General features: G+C 48.9%; 1 protein-coding gene across 3 annotated transcripts in view; it reads left to right on the top strand.

Moving 5' to 3' along the window:
* Positions 1-5,538: 5,538 nt before the first annotated feature.
* ATP1B4 (ATPase Na+/K+ transporting family member beta 4) overlaps positions 5,539-24,810 on the top strand; it is a 28,465-nt gene continuing 9,193 nt past the window's right edge. Inside the window, exons 1-5 of one of the 3 annotated variants that reach the window (XM_030574278.1) lie at positions 5,539-5,699; positions 6,074-6,138; positions 11,952-12,114; positions 20,384-20,512; positions 23,698-23,802. In XM_030574278.1, the coding sequence (XP_030430138.1) occupies positions 6,076-6,138; positions 11,952-12,114; positions 20,384-20,512; positions 23,698-23,802 (460 nt within the window). In that variant the 5' untranslated portion in view covers positions 5,539-5,699; positions 6,074-6,075. Of the gene's footprint in view, positions 5,700-5,719; positions 5,936-6,073; positions 6,139-11,951; positions 12,115-20,383; positions 20,513-23,697; positions 23,803-24,810 lie in introns of those variants that run through there. The other 2 variants (XM_030574281.1, XM_030574279.1) reach the window with 2 other exon arrangements.

Here is a 24,810-nt window from a genome sequence, read left to right as displayed (position 1 = left end):
TACTCTTCATTTTTTTTTTCATTTTTGGCTATACTTTTGCATCGTTGTATGAAAAGGTGTCAGTGATGCGGCCCTCAGGCCAATGTACTAGTCCTCACGTGGCCCTCGTGGTGATTTGAGTTTGAGATCCCTGGTCTAATGGCTAAGGCAGAAGACTGGGAGTCAGGAGATCCATTCATATATGTTAAGGCCAGAAGGGATCACTATGATGATCTAATCTGGCCTCCTGTGTAACACTAGACACAGAACCTTGCCCAGTAATTGCTGCATCAAGCCTGTATCTTCTGGTTGAGGTAGACTAGGGGTAAAGTTTTCAAAAGTCCTTAGGGTACATTGCAGAAGAAGACCCATGGCTGTGAGTCCAAGAGCCCAGGTCAACTAATTTGGGCTCACATTACAAGGCTAATATAGCAGTGCAGACATTTCCACTCAGGCAGGAGCGTGGGCTCCGAAACCTGGGGGTGGGTCTCCGAGCCTGTGCTCCAGACCCAAGCCCGAATGGCTACACTGCTAGCCCAGAAGCGTGAGCCCTGTGAGCCCTATTCAGTTGTCCCAGGCTCTGAGACTTGCTGCCACAGGTCATTTTTTAACAAGTAGACATACCCTAGTCTACATTACAGAGGCTTTGCAGTAGAGCTATACACCAGTTCAGGGATATTGGCAAAGGCCCTAGTGGAGACGCAGCTTATACTGGCAAAAGGAATATAGTTCAACCACCTCCCTGATACAAGCCACATCTACTAGGGAGGTGTTCCCAGCATAGCTGTGTCAGCCGGGGGTGATTTTTTCACACTCCTAACTGACATAGCTACAGCAGCAAAACTTTGTAGTATAAACCTGGCCAAGACCCATTTTCAAAAGTGACTTAAGCACTTAGGAGCCTAAGGCCAGATCTACACTACAGACTTCTGCCAGCAGAGCTATGTTAGTTGGTCTACCTACACTGGGAAAGCACTCCTGTGTAGACCTGACCAACGTCCCCTTGACTTTCAATGAGACGTAGGCTCCTAAGTGACTTAGTCACTTTTGGAACTTTTATCCCCCAATTGCTCGAAAGAAATCCAGTCTTGATTTAAAAACTGCAAGTAATGGAGCATGCACCACATCCCCATTTGAGTTGTGCCAAAGGCTTATTACACTCACTGTTAAAAAGCTTATTTCTAATGGATCTTGTTCTATCTCTGCTAGGTTATAAAGAATTTTGTACTTGCAAAAATCTTCTCTCCACGTAGGAACTGTGAAGAAGTCACCTCTTTCCCCTCTCCTGAATAACCTAATCAGATTGAATTTAAGTATCTCATTCTGAATTTTACCACTCACCCATTTTGCCATCAAGTCCTTTAACCTCTCTGTATCTGTAAAACAGGGATAACAACGCCTCCCCAAGAGGTTTAATAATTGCTTGTAAAACACTTTGACTTCTCGGATGAAAGGCGGGTGTAAATGCAAAGCAGGAACTTATTTTAGAGACAAAGTGTATTTCAGCCAGTGAAAAGAAATTAATCCCGTCGCTGTTTCGGAAAACACATTCATTGGATCTGTTCCTAATGCTCATCTTCTCCTGAGTGAACAGAGAAAGCTGGTGCTCGAAAAGTTACAAAATGCAAAGGTCAGAGTCTTCCAATGAACATTAACACATGCCGACCTTCTGGTGAGGGGAACTGTTCCCCTTAGATGAACCGGACCACGGGGAGGATGGCTCGGTCCCACCTACACCGATACTAGCAAAAGGCCAGGCTGGGTGTAACAGATTGACACACGGGAACAACAGGGAGTGCAGGGTCAGCAATGGGTAAAACAAAGGCCCCTTGTGCCTCGAACACGGTGAGTTTTTGTGCTTCTCCCAAACAGCCGGTGTAAGAGCAGGGCTGGCCCCAGGGTTTGTTGGTCCCAGTGCAAAGTAACACATGGGAGGGAGGCCCCATCCTGCCCCTCATCCTGGCCCCTTCCCCTGCTGACTTTTCCGACACAGCACCCCCCCCAGTTCCATTACCCGCCCCGTCCCACACACACATTTAGACTGGGAAGCCAGGAGGGGGAGCCAAAGGGCAACTTTCCAAGCGCAGAATGGAGGAGACAGTTGGGAAATTCACTCTCTGTTGGGCAGCAGCCGGGGCCAGAGATGGAGGATTGGGGGGTGGGGTGGGGTGTGCTTTAGCAGGCAGGCAGGATGTCCTGGGAGAGAGAAGGACACATAGGGCTACAGTCACCACCAGGGGCCTGATTCAGCAATATTCACTCGGGCAAATCCCTCCCTGAGGGCCACAGGAGTTCAGACTCTCAGCTCCTGGCCGCTAGCAGAAGCCCTGTTGGGGTGCACAGCAGTGGGGAAATCAGCATTTCAGAAGCACTGAGGATTTTGCAGGACCCTTCCCAAGGTTCACTGAATTCACTGAGAATGCACACTGAACTGGAAAGCCTTGCACTGAGACCCATTTCCAGAGGTGCTGAGCACCCCTACCTGCTATTGACTTCACTGGGTGCTCCCTGCCGGTCACTACTCAGCAACTGCTGGCAGTTATCTATAACTTTATTTCTCGCCTGAGAAGGATGCCCAGAAAGTATTTAAGGGAAGCCGGAGGCACTTGTTCAAGTGGAGGGCCTGGACCTGCTATTGCTGTAGTGTTTTAGACCAGAAAGACCCTGCCTTCCTTTCTCAGAACAGCCACTCGTCTCCTGCCGCCCCAGGAGGATGTTGCATTCCCTTCTCGCTGTCTATCTGCACCCAGGAGATGTTTATTTAACCCTGAGCTGGACTCTGTTCTCTCACTTGTGTTGAAAATATGTAATGCTTCAGCTGCAAGTATTGGCTGGGTTTTGCTGAAACAGCAGCCTGGGAATGGAAAATGAACAGGAGCAACTGGCGTGAAAGTCACCCAGCATCACCAGGGGAGGGGCTGTGTTTGTCTCTGCGTGGAGATCAGACAAAATATTCTCTTCCTCTTTCTCTTTCTGTCCATCCCGCAGCAGAGCGGGGTTATTCAATGCAGAATGATAAAGGAAAGTAACCAGATGCATGTGCACATGTCATTGGCAAAACACCTCCCCAGAGACATTTACAAAAGCCCAACAGAACAAAAGGATTTGTCACATTGGATTATCAGAGCTTTGAAACAATACTCTGATTCCCGGCCTCTGATAAGGGTCAGAACATGAGACCTCAGAGTATCCCTCCTCTCCTACATACCACACAGACATTTGTGCAGGCCAGTATAATGGCCTGCAGGGGATTGGTTTGTGCCCCAAGAATGAGATCAAATTATTATTATTTATTGCTATGGTAGCAGCTGGGAACCCCAATCGGGGACCATGACCCCATTGTGCAAGGTGCTGTACGAACACAGAACAGACCATCCCAGCCCCAGAAAGCTTCCACCCTAAGCAGTGACCCTTATCTGAGTTTGCACAGCTACAGGCCAGAATGATAACTGCATTTTGTTCAGATACAAGGTTTGCTTCTTCTCCCACTTACACCAGTGTAAGTCTGAATCAACTCCACTGATGGCAAAGGGCCAGATCCTCAACTGGTGTAAATCAAGGTGGCACCACTGAAGTCAGTGTAGCCACAGCCCTTGACACCAGCTGAGGCCCTGGGCCACCCCAGGGTGCAATGGGCATGAGAGACTGTGAGCCAGGCCCTCAGACATGTTGAAAATTCAGCCACAGCCAGAGCAGGCTATATTCAGCTGCATGTAAGCAAATGCAACTCTCTTGAGGTCAATGATTACACCAGGGCAGAACATGGCCCAGATGCTTCTTGTGGCAGTGAGCTTCAGAGGCTATCAGCCGGGCAATGTCATTTTCCCCTTCAGCAACTCTTATATGTACCAGCTCCTTGTTCTCAGATCAAGGGATGGGCCATTAAGAGCAGACTGATAGGAGTTTGCTGAGCCCATCGGACTGCTGAAAACCAAGCCATGCAAAGCCTGACTCTGAAGCACAGAGAAGCCCCATCGCTGCCTGTGAGGAGTCAGGCTGGGCTGGAGAGCACTAGAGGTTCCAGCTGCAATGAAAAGCCAAAGAATGTGTGAAAAGGGGGGAAAGTGTTTCATTAATAGGAGATGGAGATGAACTGGTTCCCCACATGCCCACACCCCTGAATTCCCGTGTGTCCAAACCCCCCACTCTGGATCTGAATTCTGTAGATGGCCTCTCCTTATCTAAGGGACCAAACCAAATCCCCAGATCCAAACAGCTCCAACCACTTGGGTGTTCTAAAGCCAGGTCCCCTTCCAAACACTGAGCTGTGCTGTCAGCCCATGTGCTCTGCTACCAGGTGGAGCCTGGAGTCATATTCCTTCACTGCTGGATGCTTATTGCCAAGGCCTTGGGCGATACTTGTGGTTTCCTCATGCCCACAGAAAGTGCTAGAAATAAGTCAGAATGTTTCCCCCTTCCCCAGTGTCCTGGGATCCCATTGACTTGAGTGGGGCTGCGTGGCCCATACAGTCTAGACATAGATAACATTCTAGAGAGCACTGACAGACTGGGCTGGTCACTGGATTTGCCTCAAAGGCTTCACCTAAAGCCCTGGGTAAGAAATAGTTCCCCTGACATGAAACGAGTTGGGGCTTTCTCCCCCAGAGACATGCAGCCGACCCAGGAAGAAACGAGCCAATATAGACCTGGATAGAGATAATCAAGAATTCACAGGGCCTGGTTGGGAGTGTCCCTGGCTCAGCTGCTCAGGGTCAGCACACAACAGCAATCCTGGGGCCCATTTGCTCTAGGGGCTGATCACTGTCCCAAACCCTGGGAAAGCAGGTGGCTAAATGAGGAAGGATAGGCCATGGCTTTCCTCATCTACACCAGCCTGCGGAGTGGGCCAGCACGCTGCAGGGAGCATTAGACACTAACTTTACAGGTGGTGCAAAATGGGCACCCCGGTGCATAGGAAGCCTGTTGGGGCAAAATCTTCCCAGTGCTGCCCCTTTAGGGCAAATTTTGATCTCTTATACCAGTGTAAACTCACCTGACAATGGAGTCACTCCACATTTACATCAGTGTGTACCCAAGAGCAGAATCTGTCCCCAAATGTGCCAGTTCACACACCCACAGAACACCAAATAGTGCAAATCACAATCCTTTACTACTGACACACACTCCAATCCCATTTTCCATCTCATGTGTCACCAGGGATAATATACACCACTGCTTAAGCTGCCAATGAATTAGTCCCAACGTGCACCATTCTTGATTAGTGCTGATTCCACCGGAAGTGATGATTTCCATTGCTGCAAACAGCCTCGTTCAGGGGGAGCAGCGTGTCATGCCCATAACCCACGAAGCTGTGAAAGTAACATGCTCATCTATCTAGCCCAGTGGGATCACATGACATAATTCGAAACCCAGTAGGGCTGCCTGGCATTCTTGGCTGTTTCTGCCGAGTTCCTCTAGCTGGTCAGGACTGACTCTTGGAGTTATATATGTCTGGGAAACTGACACTGCAGAGTCCTAGCTGCAGCCCCTCTTGATTGAAAGTGATAAATATAGAACTCTCAGCCACAGAAGAGACTTTGCAAGCATTCACCCAGGACTCACCATGACTGACAAGCACACATTGACGTATATGTTCAGCTACTAAGTCACAGCCTGCTAACTTGTTAATCAAGCGATTCCTAGTCTCCAAAGACCAAGGGGAGGCGACCTGCTTCCTAAGTGGTTATCTTATTGGGGAGTCCCGTGTGGTTGACTGTGTTGTAAGTGCAAACGACTCTAGGTGGAAGAGAACCTTAAATGTTGTACAGGATCCTGTTGCATGAGCTCGGCCTTCCGATGAAAGAGTTATTTTTTGATTCCCTCTCGAACATCCAAAAAAGCCACAGGTGCCAGCTGGTCCTGCTGGCTCCTGCCCATGGAGAATAAGCAGAGGTCTCTCATCGTTTGCGTTTAATTTAAGGGCTGAGCCAGCTTTCTGTGCACCTTCCCTTTGTTGGTTAGTTGGAATAAGTGATGGGAGCGCATTCACTGTACTGGGGTGGCCCGTACTGTACAGAGAGCAGTTTGTACCATTAACCCCAGACGTGGCTTTTGACGATAGTAATTGTTCCATTTCTCTGCATTTTACACAAAGCCATGGAAATGAATGCCACCTCTGGAGGCGCAGAAGGCCAGCGGGACATCTACCACCAGAAGCCGGTGAGTCTTTTGGGGGCTGCAAACGGCCCCTTATAGAAATGAGGAGGGGGGGTTGCAGAAGGGGGATCCCATTTCACGTCTGAGGGTGATAAATATAGTGACTTTTCCTTATGGGATCGCTCTTGCTCCTGTGCCCTAGTGCAGAGTGCAGGCGCTCACCATTGATCTATAGTGACCTCCTGCTGGAAGGGGAGTCGGGGAGGCGAGCCACATGGGCAAACAGGACTGCAAAATGCAAACAAGCCAAGCATTTCCTGCTGTGACTGGGATGGGGTTAATCCTTTTCAATGGAGAACCAACAGGCCGGGGTGGGGAGGAGAGAGAACAGACCAGGGAAACAAGACAAGTGCTCCCAGGGTTTGGGGCACAAGACAGTCTCATCCTGAATGAGCCAAAGTGATTTAACTTAGAACAATGAGCTTGGGTCCATTTCTGTTTGACCATCACTTCTCCCAGCGCTGCTTAAAAAATGGGGTTTTAAGGAGACACAGAAAGGCAGGTTCTGAGCTGATCTGACCAGAGTCAATCCGGTGTAAGGGCCATTGAAATGAATTGGGAAAACTCTTCTTAATGTTGCTAGGACCAGGATATCGCTCCAGCTCCACTGTGGTCCAGATGTGCCTGGCTGTCTCTGAGATGAGAATCTAGCCCTGAATGTCCCAGTTTTAATGTACCACAGATGTTTGTCTTATACAATTGCTTCCTGGCAGGAGCAATTAACAGGGAGAGGGGAGGTAGAACACCCCAGCAGCTGGGATTTGGATACATAAATGGGGACACCTGGACTGAGCCCCATAAGCCATATTCCACGCTGAATTTCTGCAGGTTCACACAGCAAAGTACTGATCTAAACAGGACGGTCTCATCTGAGAGTCTCTTGACACAAGGTAACCCAGACACACATGATACATCAGAGTACAAACTGTCCTAGGGGAGACCAAAGGGATTATGTAAGTGACTGGCAGCCTTTCCCAGGGCAACACAGTTCGGATGGATCAGCTTCCCGGCAGAGCTCCCTGGGCGAGTCTCTCTCTGCTGGGGTATGCGGGGTGCTGTCAGTTTAACCTACGCAGATGCCTAGTTCCCTGAGGAAATGCATTATGCCACTTCCAAAGGAAAACAGGCCTGCAGCACTGTGGTGAGATGGGAACCTGCATTCTGGGCTTCAGCCAAGCGGATCCTATCATAGCATGCAGGAAGAGAGCAGGATGCCTTCTGGCCACCGTTCACCTCCAGGTTCTGGGGATGCCATGGGCAAGTTTGGCTCCCAGCATACATGAAAGCAGCCCCAAGGGATGCCCTAATATCTGCCCTGGATGAAACAACCCCTAAAGGATCCACTGGCCTCCCAGAATATCCAGAGCACCTTCCTCCCCAGCCCAGCACAGCCCTGGCATGCCCCTGCACCACACACTATCCCAGGGGCATGCCCTATGCTACTCCACCCTCTTGAGGTGTTTCCTGGTGGGAAGATCTGGCTGGTTTATAGCTCGTGTATGCTGTCAGTGCTGAAAGGGGCCAGGACACAGTCCAGAATTAGGGCATTTGTGCTTAGCCCATGAATACACTCAATTGTTCTAATTCTCTGCTGCACCGAGCAAAGTGGCTGGGCCATTCTGATCCCTCGGCTTTCTAGCTGGATCTGTGACAGGCCTGGCTGTGGGGGAATTTAGAGCAGCCTGGGGACTGTTCTAAACTCCACCAACTGGCAATCATCCCCAAGGGACCATCTGCCAGCTGGGGACTGGCAGCATGCAGTATGCTTTGCCTTGGCCAGTTCCTCTCCCTGTCCTGATACAGCGCTGTACTGGGGCTGGCTGCCCAGTGACAGGCCTAGGAGCTGGCTATGCTGGGTCCATGTTTACTGGGGACTCCTCTAGATCAGGACAGCCCACGGTGGCTGCTTTTCACTCCCTTTGCCTCACCTGCATAGTACAAATTGTGCCGAGCGGGACAGAGAACCAGATACTGTAAAAATGATGGCCCTGGCTGGCTTCCATAATTCCCCTGCAGAGGATGTTGATTTCATTCCCATCATTACAGATGCTAATGACTGGGCTGGCGGGGACTCATCAATACAAATACAGATGCTAATGACTGGGCTGGCGGGGACTCATCAATACAAATACAAAGATCATCCTTTCAGGGGAGACTTAGTGCTACTCCACGTTTCATGTCCAGTGTCTTAAAACAGGGGTAAAATTGTTATTACTATTTGTGTTATGGTAGCCCTAGAGACCCCACATGAGCTCAGGGCGCAGTTGTGCTAAGCACACACATAGTAAGAGACAGTCCCACCCTGAATGGCTTACAGTATAAACAGAGAAGACAGACAACTGGTAGGAAGGGAAACTGAGGTACAGAGAATTGAGGTGACTCATTCTAGGTCATACAGTGGGTTAGGAGCTGAATTGAGAACAGAACCCAGCTATCCTGAATCCCAGTTAAGGGCCCTAGCCACTAGGCTGTGCTACCTTTCAAATTACTGTCCAGTTGGATAGATTTGCTGCCCTTGTGCTAGAAAAGAAACAAGAGTGACCCAGTGTGTGAGCCTCACAATAGCCTTCATTAGCCCATCAATGCTCCAGAGCCTACCCTCTAGCCCTTGTAGTTCTAAGCAGAGATGGGCCCACTCCACCAAGTTTGGATCCAGATCTGAGCTTCCCCAAAGTTCAGGGGAGCTGGTGGGGACAGGGACAGTTTCACATTCATGGTTTTGAGCTGAGCCCATCTCTGGCCCTGAGTTCCCAAGGGGATCACAAAGAAGGCTCCCAATCCACTGGATCAGAAGACCTGGATTCTATTTCTGGTTCTACCACTGACCCACTGTCCCTTCCCCTCTCTGTTTCTCCTCCTCCCATCCTCTTTATTGCAAGTTCTTCAGGGCCTGGACTGTCTCTCACTACATGTATGTACTGCTCCTAGCACAGTGGGCCTCTGATTTTATTTGGGGCATCTAGGTGTTACTGTACTACTACTGATGAATAAATAACAAACTGCTTGTAGTTTGTAGACATATCAATAGCACACTATTTTGCTGATCTTAAAGGTTTTACATAGAACTTTTAAAGCTCTCAGGGGGCCCTGCTTTTGTTGCTTTCCGCCTCACTCCTCTATTCCCCTTTGGAACACTGTTTTTTTTTTTTAATCAGGAATTTTTGCCAGTTCCTTAGTTCAAATGCATTCATTTATCTGGTCCCACTGCCATGGTCAGTTATGTACCCTGCTCCAGAATCTGCCTCGCTTACCCCAGTGAGGCCCGGGGAGTCCCCCGAGCAGGATCAGACACCCTCTTCCCACCCCACTGTGAACTTTGTTTTGTTTGATTTTAGAGACATGGGGGAGTTTTAAATACTTCCCCAATCTGGCTGCACTCTCCACCTCTGCCTCATTCAGATACCAGCAGTGATGAGGGTGATAGAAGGGGTTGATTTAAAATCTGTTTTATTGCCACCTCACCTGCATCAAATACCATACCATCAAACATCAACAGGTTCCCAGTCCTCTGGCTTCCTTGCACACAACCTCCTTACAGTCTCCTGGGAACATGCACACCAGACTGCCAGGTCAAGAACTTCCACAGGCAACTCAGCCCCCTCCTACTGGTCAGGCAGTTTATACAGCAGCAGCACAAGAGGGGTGTGCTCAGGCCAGCTCCAGCCTCCCAGCACTTTCTGCATCCTTCCAGAGAAGAGGGAATTGCCAGGGCAGCTGAGCGGTCCCTCTTAAAGGAGCAGTATACCTCCTGCATGCGTCTGGGTTACATTTGGATTGTGTCTCTCTCTTTTGGCTCTGAGGATGGGGCTTGACCTTGCAGTTGCTGAGCCCCTAAACTCCCACTGCAGTCAATGGGAGCTGAGGGTGCTGAGCGCCTGGGGAATGCTAGATGAAGTTGCTGATGAGGGGAGGCTGCGGTGATCAAACACTATGTCCCTGTTTATTTGTCTCCCCACTTGCCAAACCTCAAAACCCTTTCATGCATCAGAGGCCAAATTCTCCTCTGATGTAAATGGATCAAGTTCCCCTGCAGTCAACAGAGCCAGGCCCTTTGGGCTTGGACTGGAACCTGGGCTCTGAATCCCCATGATGGAGAGGGTCTCAGGGCCCAACTCCAGCTCAAGCCCAAACATGTGCACTGCAATTTTTAGCCTTAGAGCCTGAGACCTACGAGCTCAAGTCAATTGACCCGGGCTTGGCGACGTGGTGCCGCAGGGGTTTTCTAGCAATGTAGATGTACCCAAAGTGATAGACTCATAGAGCTCAATTTAGCTTAACAAAGAGAAGATTATGGGGTGACTTGATTACAGTCTGTAAATATCTACATGAGGAACAAATGTTGAATAATGGGCTCTTCAATCTAGTGTAATTGGGGGAACAGCCCCACTATTGTGTGGAACTTTCCTAGCTTATGCAGTACCCCAGTGGAACTGGCTAGCGAAAGAATCCCACTCCTTTTACCCAGAGACCTGCCTGAGCTTCCCTTCCTCTCTCCTGTATAACCCTGACAATGCTGGGCCCAGGATTCCAGGGGGGCTCGACCCCCACTCTGTCGTGGTCACTTAGGACAGGGATAGGGTGTCCCCCTCTGGGGTGCTCTCTCCGTTCTGGATGCTTCCCTGATCCACTGATCGTTACATACAATTCAGGGCAATGTATAATTTGTTAAAGAGCAACCAATTAAAAAAAACAAGGAAACCATGGGAAAGGTTAAAGGAATACACTTAACCCCACTCGGGGAAACAGCTGTCTCCAGAATGTCAGGGCAGTTCACAGTCTTTTCCTCACATGTCCCAGGCCACCTTCCTAGGCTCTGGCTGTGCTGCAGGGATGCTGTGGGTTGGACACTTGCTCAAGTGGTGGCCACATGCTCTCAGGCTCTAGGTGGCGGGATCCTTCTTCCCAGCATCAGCCCCCCCCATCAGGGTTATGATCCCCCCACCAAGTCTGGCCTGCAGGCCTCTTGCCTGGTTGCATCTCCCTGCACTAGGTCTGCTGCCAGGGTCCCCCTTTGCTCTCCCCAGCTGTTCACTGCACCTGGCTCCTGACTGCTCCAGATCCAGCTCCACTTTGCCTCACCGCTGCTGCTGCTGCTGCTCTGCCACCAGCTCCCTAGGCTGCTCTTCTGGCCCCTCCGGCTCTGGCCAGCGCGGCCCTGCTCCCCAGCTCTCCTTAGCTCTGGCCCTGGCAGCTGCCACATGGAGGGCAGGACCCCCAGCCTCCTGACTCCCTCATTAATCTGCCTTCCCTGTCAATCAGGCTGACCTGACCTGGAGCACTGTCAGTCTCAGACTCCTGATTTCCCCCTTTGCCTTTCTTCTGGTACTGGGAGATGGCCAACCAAAAAAAAACCCCTAAGTTTCAGTAAGGGGCCAACAGAAAAAGAAGCATGTTAAGAAAAAGAAGTTGGAAGCCTTTGTTTAACAGCATCGCCTCCTGATGCGTATCACAGCACAGGAAAGGCTGTACTCACATCAGAGGTGCATATGAGAGGTGTAGGAATAATGCTTCTTTTCATCATGTTCACATGGGTTAGAAACGAAGACTCACTGTGAACAAAGGGGAGAACCAGGATGAGAGGCTCGTGTGCAGTGTGACTGCAGAGCCATATTTGTCCTGGGAAAATAAATCCTGGGATCTAAATGATTATAAACCACGACAGCCAAAAAAGGGCCTCTCCGTAACACAGGCGAGATGATGGGGATAGGAAATGGAAATTTGAAACATCTCCAGATATTAAGTAGTCTTGCATTTATTTTTGGCCAATGAGAAACTCATTTTGGCGGAAGGGCGGTTGCATTCTGTAACTATTCTAGGAAAACAAGGATGAAGAGGGAGCACAGCACTCTGAAGACGAGCAGGAAAAGCACAAGGAAAAGATGGGGAAGAAAACGTTGGCAGATGTAATTCAAGAAATGAAAACTTTTCTGTGGAATTCAGAGAAGAGAGAATGTATGGGAAGAACAGCTCAGAGCTGGGGTAGGTTAAATGACTGAATTAATATTTCTTTCTTTCTTTCTTTCTTCACTTGTCTGAGAATTTCCCTGCTATGGCCCAGCAGAGCACATGTAATCTAAATCCTAGACCTTTTAAAGGACCCGTACACATAGTTCAGTAAACAACTATAAAATGCTCGCAGTGAATGTGCCCATAGAACATAGAGCCATGAGGAAGCTACCCCTGTTTTTCTCCTGTGCTAGAAATATTATACTGACATTATGGCTGCATGTTTGCCATGGTGGTAAAAATATCACAGATACTGTGATTTTTCTGCTGGTCCATGACTTTTCTTTGTGTCTGGGGTTTTAATAAAGCAGTTTCCCAAACGGTGGGTTGTGACCCACCAGTGGGCGGCAGGACGGTTCTAGGTGGATTGCAGGTCTAGTGCAGAGGGGAGACCTCCAGTGGGAGGGGAGTTGGAGAGCAGGACCACTCTGCGCCGACTCAGCCCGCAATGGTGGCTCTTATTGCGTGGAGCTGGGCCCAGCTCTCCACAGGGTGTTGCAGTCTGGTGCCTGGGGTTGCGGTGCCACTCAGGTTTGGCCTGGCTGCCCTTTGTCAGCCGGGGTGCAGGGTGGCTGGGCAAAATGTGATTGAGAGGCACTGCAAGCTCTCCTTACCAGGCTGGGATTTTTGCAGTGGCGGAACAGAGGGTGCTGCTACAGATGGTCGGTGTCCCCCTGGCAGGGCAAGGAGGAGGAGGCAGTGGAAGAAGGATTTCTGTATATTATTGTTAAAGAGGCATAGCTGAATTTTCACACCCAGGACTTACAAACCAGTTGCTCCTAACTCATCACTTTTAGTAAATTTCCAATGACTGTTCCATGATTTTTGATAAAATATGCCGTGACAAATCTGCAGCCCTGGTTACCATACAGTAAATCTAGGACTCATAACAGAGAGCACGTACTGCAGGAGATGTCTGAGGCTGAGTGATTTTACTTAGAGTGAACCAAAGATCTGCCCCGCAATATCCATGCATCCCGGTGGACCTCAATGGGTCTGCTTCTGAGCCTACGCTAGTGTAAGTCACATGTAGTGCCAGTGAAGTTAATGGAGTTAGACTGGTCTAAAAGTCAGAGTAAATGAGATCCTAATCAGGTGCGGATGAGTTGCACTGGTGTAACTGAAGCAGGATTTGGCCCTGCACATGCTCCATGGCTTGAGCTTCTGTCTCAGCTCCATACTCCCTTCCTTTCATCTGGCAATACGGACAATCATGTTCTTAGTCAATTTCCAAAGGAGTAAAATCAGCCCAGACAATGTGATGCCGGCACTGCATTCAAACAAGCAAAAGACAGACGTTTCGGCAGCACTGAGCATTTGGCAACAGTAATGAGCTGACAAGCCTTGCAACGTGTTTGCTTCTGTCAAGTTTTCAGCGTCTCCTGCAAAGTCCACAGTGAGTGGCTTCATATAAGCCAAGAGACTTGTTGTGGGAAATCAGCTGAAGCAAGAGAAAACGGAGTGATTTACAGAAGCTGCAAAAGCTACCCAGCCAATGTGCAGAGTGCCAAAGAGTCTATGGTTAGTCAAGTATCAGAGGGGTAGCCATGTTAGTCTGTATCCACAAAAGCAATGAGGAGTCTAGTGGCACCTTAAAGACTAACAGATTTATTTGGGCATAAATCTGTTAGTCTTTAAGGTCCCACCAGATCCTCATTGCTTTTGTGGTTAGTCAATGATCATCATTATAGTGTTTCTGTGGCCCTGTCAGTTCCGGGATATTAGAGGGACAAGATGGGTGAGGTAATATCTTTTATGGGCCCACTTCTGTTGGTGAGAAAGACAAGCTTTCAAGTTTACACAGAGCTCTGGGAGGTGTCACAGCTAAATACAATGTGGAACAGATTGTGTAGCATATGGGTGCAGAGCACCCACCAATTTTTCCCTGTGGGTGCTCCAGTCCCAGAGCACCCACAGAGTCGGCACCTATGCATGCGGGCGGGGGAAGCTGGGGAAAGGGGTTAGCAAGTTATAGATTGCTGTAATAAGCTATAAATACAGTTGTCTTTGTTCAGTCCATGATTTTTGTGTCTAGCAAAGTTAGGAATGTAACCTCCCAGGCTCATCTTCTGAAGGTGTTGTGCAGGTTTCCTTTGAGCTCAGATAGCGTGATCGCTTTGTGAAAAGTGTTCAACCACAGAGGATAGGATGTTTTTGTCTTTTATCGTTTTCCTGCATGAGTTCATTCAAGAGTGTAGTGATTGTCCCACCTAGTTGCTATTGTGGAATTTAGTACATTGGATGAGGTACACCTAGGGAGACCAGACGTCCCGATAAAATCAGGACCGTCCCAATATTTAGGTGTTTGTTCTGTGTCCCAACCGATCTTTGGTCGGGATGCAATTTGTCCCGATATTTCGTTCTGCTGGCAGCACTCGGCTTTTCTGGGGTTTTTTTTGTGCTCCAGCGGTGGACACCCCCCCCCCATGTGTCCCGATATTTTCTCCTTCTCATCTGGTCACCTTAGGTACACCACATGTTGTGACTGACAGGCATGTGTAGGACACATGAATCTTGAAAGGTGTGTGGGGCAGGGGCGTGGGTGTTGATTATTGTAACAGTGGAGATATGTCTGCAGATTTTGCAGCTGTTGTTTGGGCAGGGTCTGGTGCCGCTTTGAGTTGGTGTGTCCTGGTCTGTGGGGAACTTGCATCCATGATGAGCTTGGAGAGGCTGGGGGCTTGTTTGAAGGCCAAAAGAGGGGGTTCAGGAAAGATTTCTTTCAGGATGTGGTCTCCATCAAGTATGGGTGGTGGTTGTTTAATGGTACCTCATATGGGTTCTAATGTGGGGTGGTAGGTGATGGCTAGGCGTGTGCATTTGGAGGGAGTTTTATTTCCTTATTGAAGCAGGTTCTCTCAGGGTATTCGGGTGGCATTACAGTGTTGTCACATAATATATGTGTTGTTCTGGCCATGCATGGAGCCTGATTTTATTGTTCCTGTGGCAGATTGTCATAAACAGATAGCTAAGGGTTAATGTCTCTTTCACCTGAAGCACCTGACCAGAGGACCAATCAGGAAACCGGATTTTTTCAACTTTGGGTGGAGGGAATTTTGTGTCTGAGTCTTTGTTTTCTGTCTGCCTGCTTTCTCTGTTTTTCCTTCTCTTCATTTTCTTTTTGGTGTTTTTCCATTTCTTTTTGGTGTTTTTCCTTTCTTTTTGGTGTTTTTCCATGTCTCGGCGGTGGGCCGCCTCTTCTTCTGCTTGTTTCCTTCGGTAGGCCACCTCTTCTTCTTCTAGTTTTCTTTTGTGTGCTGCCTCTTTGGCTTGTTCTTCCCTTTCTTTCATCTCTATTTCTTTTTGTTTTATTTCCAGTTGTCGCCTGTGTTCAGCTTCTTTGATTTGTTCTTCGGCCTCAATTTTTGCCTTAGAAGTCATGGTTCCTGTTTTCTTGTGTTGGGGTGCCCTCCGGTGTTTATCTTCTGAACTGCAGGTTCTCTGTTGCCTCCTGAAGTCTGCCTAGCAACAGTGCCTTTAGCTAATCTTCAATGTTAAGTAAACCTGAAAAAAACCACTTTATTTGCATATATATAGTGCTGGTAATGACTCTCAATGGGAGTGCTATTGTGTTACAAAAGACTCTTAATAGCACCTTAAAGATTTCTTGCTTAAGATGCAAGCCACAAACTGCCAGAGAGAGCAGAAAAAAAAATTCTCTCTGGTTCCCTTTTAAAACCAAACTGTTTCTCTCTGCTAAAAAGCCCTTAGCAGAGAAAAGAAAAATATAATATTCCTACTGGCTTCTGGATTCTGTCTATATCCCACCCGCTGCCACTCATATCATAACCTTAGTCCCAGATTTGGACCTTAGCGTCCAAAATATGGGGGTTAGCATGAAAACCTCCAAGCTTAGTTACCAGCTTGGACCTGGTACTTGCTGCCACCACCCAAAAATTTAGAGTGTTTTGGGGCACTCTGGTCCCCCTGAAAAACCTTCCCTGGGGACCCCAAGACCCAAATCCCTTGAGTCTCACAACAAAGGAAAATAATCCTTTTTCCCTTCCCCCCTCCAGGTGCTCCTGGAGAGATACACAGACACAAGCTCTGTGAATCCAAACAGAGTGACTCCCCCTCTCCGTTCCCAGTCCTGGAAACAAAAGTACTTTCCTCTTCACCCAGAGGGAATGCAAAATCAGGCTAGCAAATCCAACACACACAGATTTCCCCCTGATTTCTTCCTCCCACCAATTCCCTGGTGAGTACAGACTCAATTTCCCTGAAGTAAAGAAAAACTCCAACAGGTCTTAAAAGAAAGCTTTATATAAAAAGAAAGAAAAAATACATACAAATGGTCTCTCTGTATTAAGGTGACAAAATACAGGGTCGATTGCTTAAAAGAATATTGAATAAACAGCCTTATTCAAAAAGAATACAAATCAAAGCACTCCAGCACTTATATTCATGCAAATACCAAAGAAAAGAAACCATATAACTTACTATCTGATCTTTTTGTCCTTACTTTAGAAACAGAAGACTAGAAAGTAGAAACTACTTCTCCAAAGCTCAGAGAAAGCAGGCAGACAGAAAACAAAGACTCAGACACAAAATTCCCTCCACCCAAAGTTGAAAAAATCCGGTTTCCTGATTGGTCCTCTGGTCAGGTGCTTCAGGTGAAAGAGACATTAACCCTTAGCTATCTGTTTATGACACAGATATAAAACCAAGCAAAAATCTCTTCTGTGTTCTACATTCAGAGTGTGGACTAACTGGAATACAGGCGAGACAGTCTTCAAAGCATCTAGAGCTGATTTTACCAGGTCCCATGTGTGCTGGGACAGGGCTTTATGGGTGGGTTGAGTCAGTTCTGTGTAGACACCCAGCCGGGACGGATGCATTGACTGAAGCTGCAAGTTCTTACTGTGTCTCAGTGTGAATTAACTCAAAGCTCCAATGAGTCTTGAATCATCAAACACTCACTTTCTGAAAATTTTCAAAACAGTGGTGCTGGCTCCTCCAGTCAAAACCTTCATTTAATAATGCTAGATCGCCTCCTCTTCCCATCATGAATGCACTTGAGGGGTTGAATATACAATAAATTATCCAAACATCTTAAAAACAATGGTTCTAGAACCCAACCATGCTTAAACTATTCTGTTCACGTATTTCTTTTCTAGACCAATACATTTATTTGGTCCCTAGAATCCCGGTGCTGTACAATCTTTGGTAACACACGTGTGTGCACATACAACCACCCCATTCTTCTGCTCACAAGAGGAGGCTGAATAGGTTTTTCCAGAGCAGGGCATTTGAGCACCTAACAAGGCATCACACTTTTAAAATGAAGGTGCCTCACAATGAATGCTGAACGAGGAATCGGCCTAAGCTTTCACATCATGTATAAATACCAGCTGAAAGGAAGGGAGTATTCCAGGTCCAGCACGGCTTCCCAGTGAGTACATGATGATGAATGCAGATGAGCTGATCTTCAAAGAGTCCATTTTTTTTAATAAGCATTCCTCATTCCTGAATGGCAGGTAGCACTGGATGCTTTGCTGGTTGTTGTGTGTTACGGTGAGGATTTTCAAGAGTCCAGGCTAGTTCTGTGACACTATTCTGCACAGCGTTTGTCAAAGCAAAACAGAATAATAATAATAATCATAAAAATAATAAAAACCTAGCAGTGTTATGACCCAACTGGGCAGAGTCGGCATAGGAATTGCAGTGGCTGCATGATCAGATGCACCAGGCAGGGTTAGGACAACAAGATAAACTGGGAGTGTAAGCCTAAAACCATCCCCTCGTATAGAAGAGCCTGTGGGGTGTGAGGTGGAGTGTCAGTTGCTTGGCTTCAGCTCTGATGTCAGTGCAGCCGCCTGAGTGTGCAGCCAGGTAACTGGGAGGAGAATCAGGCTCACAGGAGATGGTAGTGGAGTGTAGGATGACCAGATAAAATTGGGATTGTCCTGATATTCTATATCAGGATTGGAAGGGACCTCAGGAGGTCATCTAGTCCAACCCCCTGGTCAAAGCAGGACCAGTCCCCAGACAGATTTTTACTGCAGTTCCTTAAATGGCCCCCTCAAGGATTGAACTCACAGTCCTGAGTTTAGCAGGCTGATACTCAACCCACTGAGCTATCCCTCCCCCCTTTGTCCTGGGTCCCGATCAATGTGTGATTGGGACGCCATTTGTCCCGATATTCAGGTAAGGAGGCAAGTGGGACGGAGGAGCTGACTCCGTGGGTGCTCCAGGGTTGGCGCACCCATGGGGAAAAATTGCAGCCAAGCTCCTCCCTTCTCGCCTCCTTCTCCTCCCTTCCCGGCAGCATACCGTGCCCCGCTCCTCCCTGCCCCAGTGCTTCCCGCTGCCTAACAGCTGTTTGGCGGCACTTAGCGCTTTCGAGGGGGCAGGAGCGAGGACACGGCGTGCTCAGGGGAGGAGGTGGACAAGAGTCAGGGCAGGGGTGGGGACTTGGGAGAAGGGGGTGGAATGGGGGTGGAGTGAAGGCAGATGCCTGGGTGGGAAGAGGCGGGGATGGGTGAGCACCCACCCGGCAGAGGGGAAGTCGGTGCCATAGGGGTGAGTGGTGGGCTGGGAGGGTGAAGAGGCGAGCCAGAGGCGGGAGGGGGGGGGTGAGGAGGGAAGCAGCAAGCCAGCAGGGGGCTAGAGGATGAGGAAGGGTGCGGTGGGGGGGGGGGGAAGGGAGGGGGTGGGACCTGCTGCAGAGTGGGGATGGACTGTGTGCCGGGCTGATGGCACCCCAATGTGTCCTGATATTTTAGTGTTGTGATCTGGTCACCCTAGTGGAGTGGCTGGATTCACCCCGTGTAACCAAGAGCAGAATCTGGCCTGTGGTGTTCCTTGGTCACTGCCCCCTTCGGAGAGGAGGCCATGAGAAGGCACCACGGCGCCCTACCAGCGTGGCTGTGCTGAGAGCTTGTGGGGGACATCTTGAGGTAACTGGTTACTCACTGGGCCCCCTCCTGCCTGATGATGCAGATCCCGTCACCCCTCTCTCAGCAGCCATGCAGTAGGGTGGAAGGTACCACACCAACATCTGTCCCTCCCACCCCCACCCCCCCTGCAGCTTCCTGGTCCACCCACCCAGGATTTCTGTGATTTTACTCTCTCCGGCGCAGAGGACCTTAGAGGGTGGCAGTTGAACGGCTCTGTCCTCTCCAGGGGGTTAGTTCTTTGTCTCTGCCGTACTCCCAGAAAGCCAGGAATTCTGTTCAGGTCTCCCCCATGGCTGGAGCCTGCTCTCTGTTCCAGAACCCAGAGCTTAAGCACAGCTTTCTCCAGGAGGGCCTGGATTCCACAGGTCCAGAGATTCCCCCAGTCTCAGCCCCCTACCAAGCTCCCTTGTAGCCCCCCTGCTGAGCCCCTATTCAGTCCTCCCTTGAATTTTCCTTTCCATTTAGTTCCCATCACTAACAGTTCCACCAAAAATAAACACCTAGAGAATGCAGAGGTGAAAGTGCACATCTGTGTTCTCACAGCTTGTTCTACAAGCAGAATCACGGCTCCCCGGGAAATGGTTGTGTTACGGTTTCACTTTATTTTCTAAACTACTGGTTTTTATTCATAGCCTTAATTCCCTAAGACAACCCAAACCGTCAGTCTGGTCCTGGAAAAAAAAACAATAACAACGGTTCTCTGGACACTGGGCTTGTGAAATAGCCAAATGTAAAGTGTATTTCGGAGCAGCTGCATTTCTAGTCTATGTTATTTGCGTTGTTCCCTGGCCATTTGGTTCCTGATGTCGAACAGCTGATGGTGGGATTTGTGGGGATGGATAGGGATAGGGACAGGGCAATTTTCCTATCTGTGGAGTTTTCCTAAGGAATTCAAAATGCGTTAGAGGCTGGCTATTCATTGCCTCTTCTTGTCTAGGACATCAGTGTTGTAATTCAGAGAGGGTCTGAAGCTGCTGTGGGTGGGAACTGGGTTCAGTTTGATCCAGTTTAGGAATGTGGATACATAGATCCTGTTTAGACCCATCTCTGGCTGCAGATTGTGGCTAGAGCTCAGAATCTGAACTTTCCCCGCACCCAGAAGGATTCAGATCCAGGGTTTGTGTGGGCCAGTTGCAGATAGTGGCTGGCTGGGAAGTACAGGCTGATCCAAACTTTCCCACAGTTTGAGGGGGTTTGGATTGGGGAAAGCCACTTCTCTAACTAAAGACTCCCCTCAGAGTTAGCAAATTCCATATGCAAAGAAGGGTGATTGGGCCTGTCCTTTGTGAGGGTGGAAGTGCTAGCAACTGTGCTAACAACGACATGTCCTCTGTGTTTTGCAGGCTTGATCTTACTCTTTTACCTCATTTTGTATATGTTTCTGGCTGGGATGTTCTCCTTTTGCATATACGGGTTGCTGCTCACTCTGAGCCCCTACACACCTACGTACAGGGACAGAGTCTCGCCACCAGGTAAGCACTGTAACTCAGCCATTCCCTGACTGCCCTCCGAGCCCCATGCTGACCTACGACTGTAGGAACGGTCTCGGTAACCACCTACACGGAAGTTCTGTCTTTGCGGCTCCTGGAAGTGCATGAGTTAGGTAGCTGCCATTCCATTTCCTCAACGGAGAAATTTAACGTGAGGTTCCGCAAAGCAGATTAAAACTGCCCATTTTTTGTCATGCTTGGAGCAGTCTTTTCAAAGGTAAGGAGCATCAAGAAGAGCCTGCTGGAGTGATATGTGTTAACCTGGAAGGATGCAGCCAAAGAGACAGTGGTCATTTCCCTGAGAACTTGCAGAATGTTAATTTTCCACATTGGGCCAGATTCTCGGCTGGCGTAAAGCAAGGCAGTGGCACTGCATGCATTTGCCCCAGCTGAAGATCTGGCCCACTGTATTTTAATGGCCAGAGTAATGTCCTCTCCTGTTAGAAGAGGAGGATTCATGTCCATTTGTAGAAGTTCAGTAAAATGATTAGTAATTTATATTGTAAGTTCCTGGAGGCAGGAAGTGTACTTACACTTACTGTATGTTTGCACAATGTCAAGCCCACAGTCAGCAACCAGTAACTATGATTATTATAATCAATTATGATACAGAATATACATGCTGATATAATGATGTCATGAATGATACTAGAGGTCTTCAAGTCAAACGATCTCTCAAGAAGATGCAATCCTCTTAAAATACCCTAACATGAAGTATCCATTCTAATTTACTCTCAAGATGTACAAATAAACCTAACATTCCCTGACAAGTGATTAGTAGAATGATTGTTCAGTTCAACTGATGCCTCTTTAAACTGAAGTCTTAAAGGTGAAACCAAAGCAAAAAAAAATAATAATAATGTTTTGGCCTTTTTACATCTTCTTTGGTGAAATGGAAGCACTGTTTAGATGGTTTTTTAAAATGTGTTTTTCTTGCTTGTCTGTTTCCATTTGAAACATCATGTGTCCTTGCTTTCATAGAATACTTTACAGTTAGAAGGGACCTCAGGAGGTCATCTAGTCCAACCCCCTTCTCAAAGTGGGACTAATCCCCAGATGGATTTTTACACCAGCTCCCTAAGTGACCCCCTCAAGGATTGAACTCACAACACTGTGTTTAAGCAAGCCAATGCTCAAACCACTGAGCTATCCCTCCCCTTGCCTTACTAAGATCTTTGGGGACCATGAACAGGCATATTCCCCAAAAGGCTTGAATCTCCTTTCACTTTTGCTGTGGTAAATCAGAAGGCACCTCCTTGAAGTCAATGGAGTTCCTCTGGTGTAAAACAAATGAGAGGAAAATCAGCCTCTCAGTCTTAAACCCTCCCCATGAAATCAGGTGGTAGCTTATATTCATATGCTAACTCACAAGGCAGCACTGTAATTTTTTATGTACTTCTACGGTATCTAACACAACAGGAGAGAACCTGGTTGTGGCCCTGTCATGAGGTTCACTCACGACTGCAGCGCCTCCTGCTGGCTGTCCTGGGGATTAGCTCTTCTAGCCAGTGTGCCCTGCTCTAGTGGTATCTCACTGCCATCACTTCTGCTCCAGGGCCCAGGTCACTCCCAGGACTGCAGCATCCTCTCCATGACACAGCCCTCCAGCCGTGTCACGTGCTGTTCTCCCCTGTCCGGGGGAACTGCAGTCCACTGTCCAGCCACTTCCTTCAGTGGCAACTGCAGCCAATTGTCTGGACATTTCCTCAGTGGCAAGCAGTGGAGGGGACCTGGGCTCGCCCACTACACCAGGTCCCAGCCAGGGACTCAGTAGATGGCCTCCACTTGCTGTGTCCCCGCCGACTCCTTAGTTCATTTCCCTGGGTCACTTCCCTGCAGCTCCCAGCACCCTCTTCACCCTTAGTGAAGGTCCTTCTGCCAAAATACCACCAAAGACCCAGAGCGCCACCCTGTCAGTAAAAGCGCCGCAGTGGGTGGAGCCTTTTTTTCTTCTGTTCCCCCTGTTCCCTCCACCTGGCTATGCCCCTGACCCTTACCCCAGGCCCTCAGCCTCCGAATCCCTGCAGCTGACCAGGAGCCGTCTTTAGCTCCCCCGGATGCTGCTAGCAGCACTGCTCTGTCCAGTGTGCCAATTTTCTTCTGCAAGGCAGCCAGCGTTCACTCCTCGAGCGCCAGGGAGCAACTGGAACTGCTCTGCCCTGCAGCCCTTCTTATATGGGCCTGCCCAGCCCTGATTGGCTGCCTCCTGTGCAGCCTACCTATGGCTCTATTAACCCCTGATGGGCCAGTATTGGACAAATGCGCCATCACAGGCCCTTAGGTGCTACCACAATATAAATGCTAAATAAATAAGGCTCTGTGTTTGTCACAGATTCTGTGACTTTCCATGACCTCTATGACTTCAGTGGCTGGTGCACCTGGCCCGGGGTCCACTGAGCAGCTCGGGCAGCCCCTGGGTCAGGCACACTGCCTGCTGCTGGGGCAGTCTCGGGCTCCCCCACCCCCCAGAAGCAGGAGTTTGGGTGTGAGGGAGCACAGGGCTGGAGGTTGGGGTGTGGGGTGTTGCTTACCTGGAGGGGCCTCCCCAGAAGGGCGACAGCAGATCCCCTCCCTCAGCTCCTAACTCCACGTGCTGCCTCCGCCCACAGGCACCGCCCCCACAGCTCCCATTGGCCACAGTTCCCAGCCAATGGGAGCTGGAGAACTGGGGCTTGGGGCAGAGCAGAGGCAGCACATGGAGCTGGGGTCACTACTTCCCAGGAGCCAGGTAGGACAGGGAGCCTGCCCCAGCCCCACCAACCCTCCCCATCACCTGTGGCACCCCCTGGGCCACGTCTCCCCCCCCACAAGTACCCATGGTGACCCCCCAGGCCACACCCCTCCAGGACCTGTGGCACCGCTGCCAGGGTGTCCCCCCCCCAGCACCTGCAGTTCCCCCAGGGCTGCCATCTCGAGCCCCTCACCTCCCAAGTTTTAGTCAGGAGTATATAGTAAAAGTCATGGACAGGTTTACTGCCCGTGACCTGTCTGTGACTTTCACTAAAAATACCCGTGACCATAGCCTTATAAATAAATAATGAAATAATGCAATGTTAAATAATAAATATTGATCTGCATTACCCAAATTAACCCCTTGCACATACATCCTTGAGCCAACAGAATCTCCGTGACTGGTTAATACAACAAGGGCCTTTTTTATTTACCAGGAGTAATGATTAGACCATACTTACATGGATTTACCATTGCCTTCAATGTCTCTGAACCCAGCACATGGACACCTTATGTGAACAGCATGCATCACTTCCTACAAGGTAAAGTGGTTGGAGCTTTACAGAAAGCACAGTCTTTATATAACTTTGTTCTAGTAGCTTTTATGTTACCTTCTATAAACAGTAAAAAGCCCTCCAGACACTGGGCAACGTGAATGAGGCGGTGCCCAACCTATACATCATGTAAGCTAAACTGGTGTCGATAGCTCAGTGACATTTGCAAAAGAGCTGATGTTACAGAGGCTCTAGGAGATGACAATGAGCATGTCCAAATCTGGGCAGGGCTGAATAGGAAATGGGGTGTGGGGGGGACGCCTCTTTCTAATGATTTCTCCTGCAACATCCTGCAGTCCACTTTGGCAGCTTCCTCGGAGTGAAATGAACCTGGGCGTTCACTCCTCTTACTCCCAAGTTTTATTTTCACTTCCAAGTTTTCAGTGCTGCTTTTCACTCCTTTCATGGCATCCTGCTGACAACGCGCAGGCCTTGTCTCCCTGCAGATGGCCTTCTGCCGACAGAACAAACTGCATGGAAACAAACCATGTGGGACCCCCAGAAGGATGGGAGAATAGGCCAGGGAAAGGCTTGTCAGCATCACAAGCCCACAGTTAGGAAGGGCTTGGCTCTGCTTCTTAGTAGACTGCAGGGCAGCAAGTCCAACCCCTTTGCTTTCAGTTGCCATTGCAATAAATAGGAACATAGTGTGAAGAAAAGGTGAAGCACAAACTAAGCCATAAAAACCCATGTTCCTACATCCACAGCAATTCATCCATTTTTCAGGCTGAAGAAGCTAAGGGCTGTTTCCGCAGGTGCTCCTTGTACAAAACTCCCATTGGGAGGGGCTGGAATGTGAATGGGAGAAGAGTGAATGTCTAGGCTCTATTTCCAGCCCTGACATTGACTAAGGTCCCAATCCTATGAAGATTTCTGCATGTACTTAGCTTTAGGTGCCATAAGTAGAGGTCCCACTGAAGTGAACAGGACTGAAGTTAAGCACATGCATAGGTCTTTACAGATCAAGTCCCAAATATATAATCTTGACACGAGAGC

Source organism: Gopherus evgoodei, chromosome 9, assembly GCF_007399415.2.
Source record: "Gopherus evgoodei ecotype Sinaloan lineage chromosome 9, rGopEvg1_v1.p, whole genome shotgun sequence".
NCBI lineage: Eukaryota > Metazoa > Chordata > Testudines > Testudinidae > Gopherus > Gopherus evgoodei.
The sequence above is the reverse complement of the archived record's forward strand: the minus strand, read 5'-3'. Positions and strand labels throughout refer to the sequence as shown.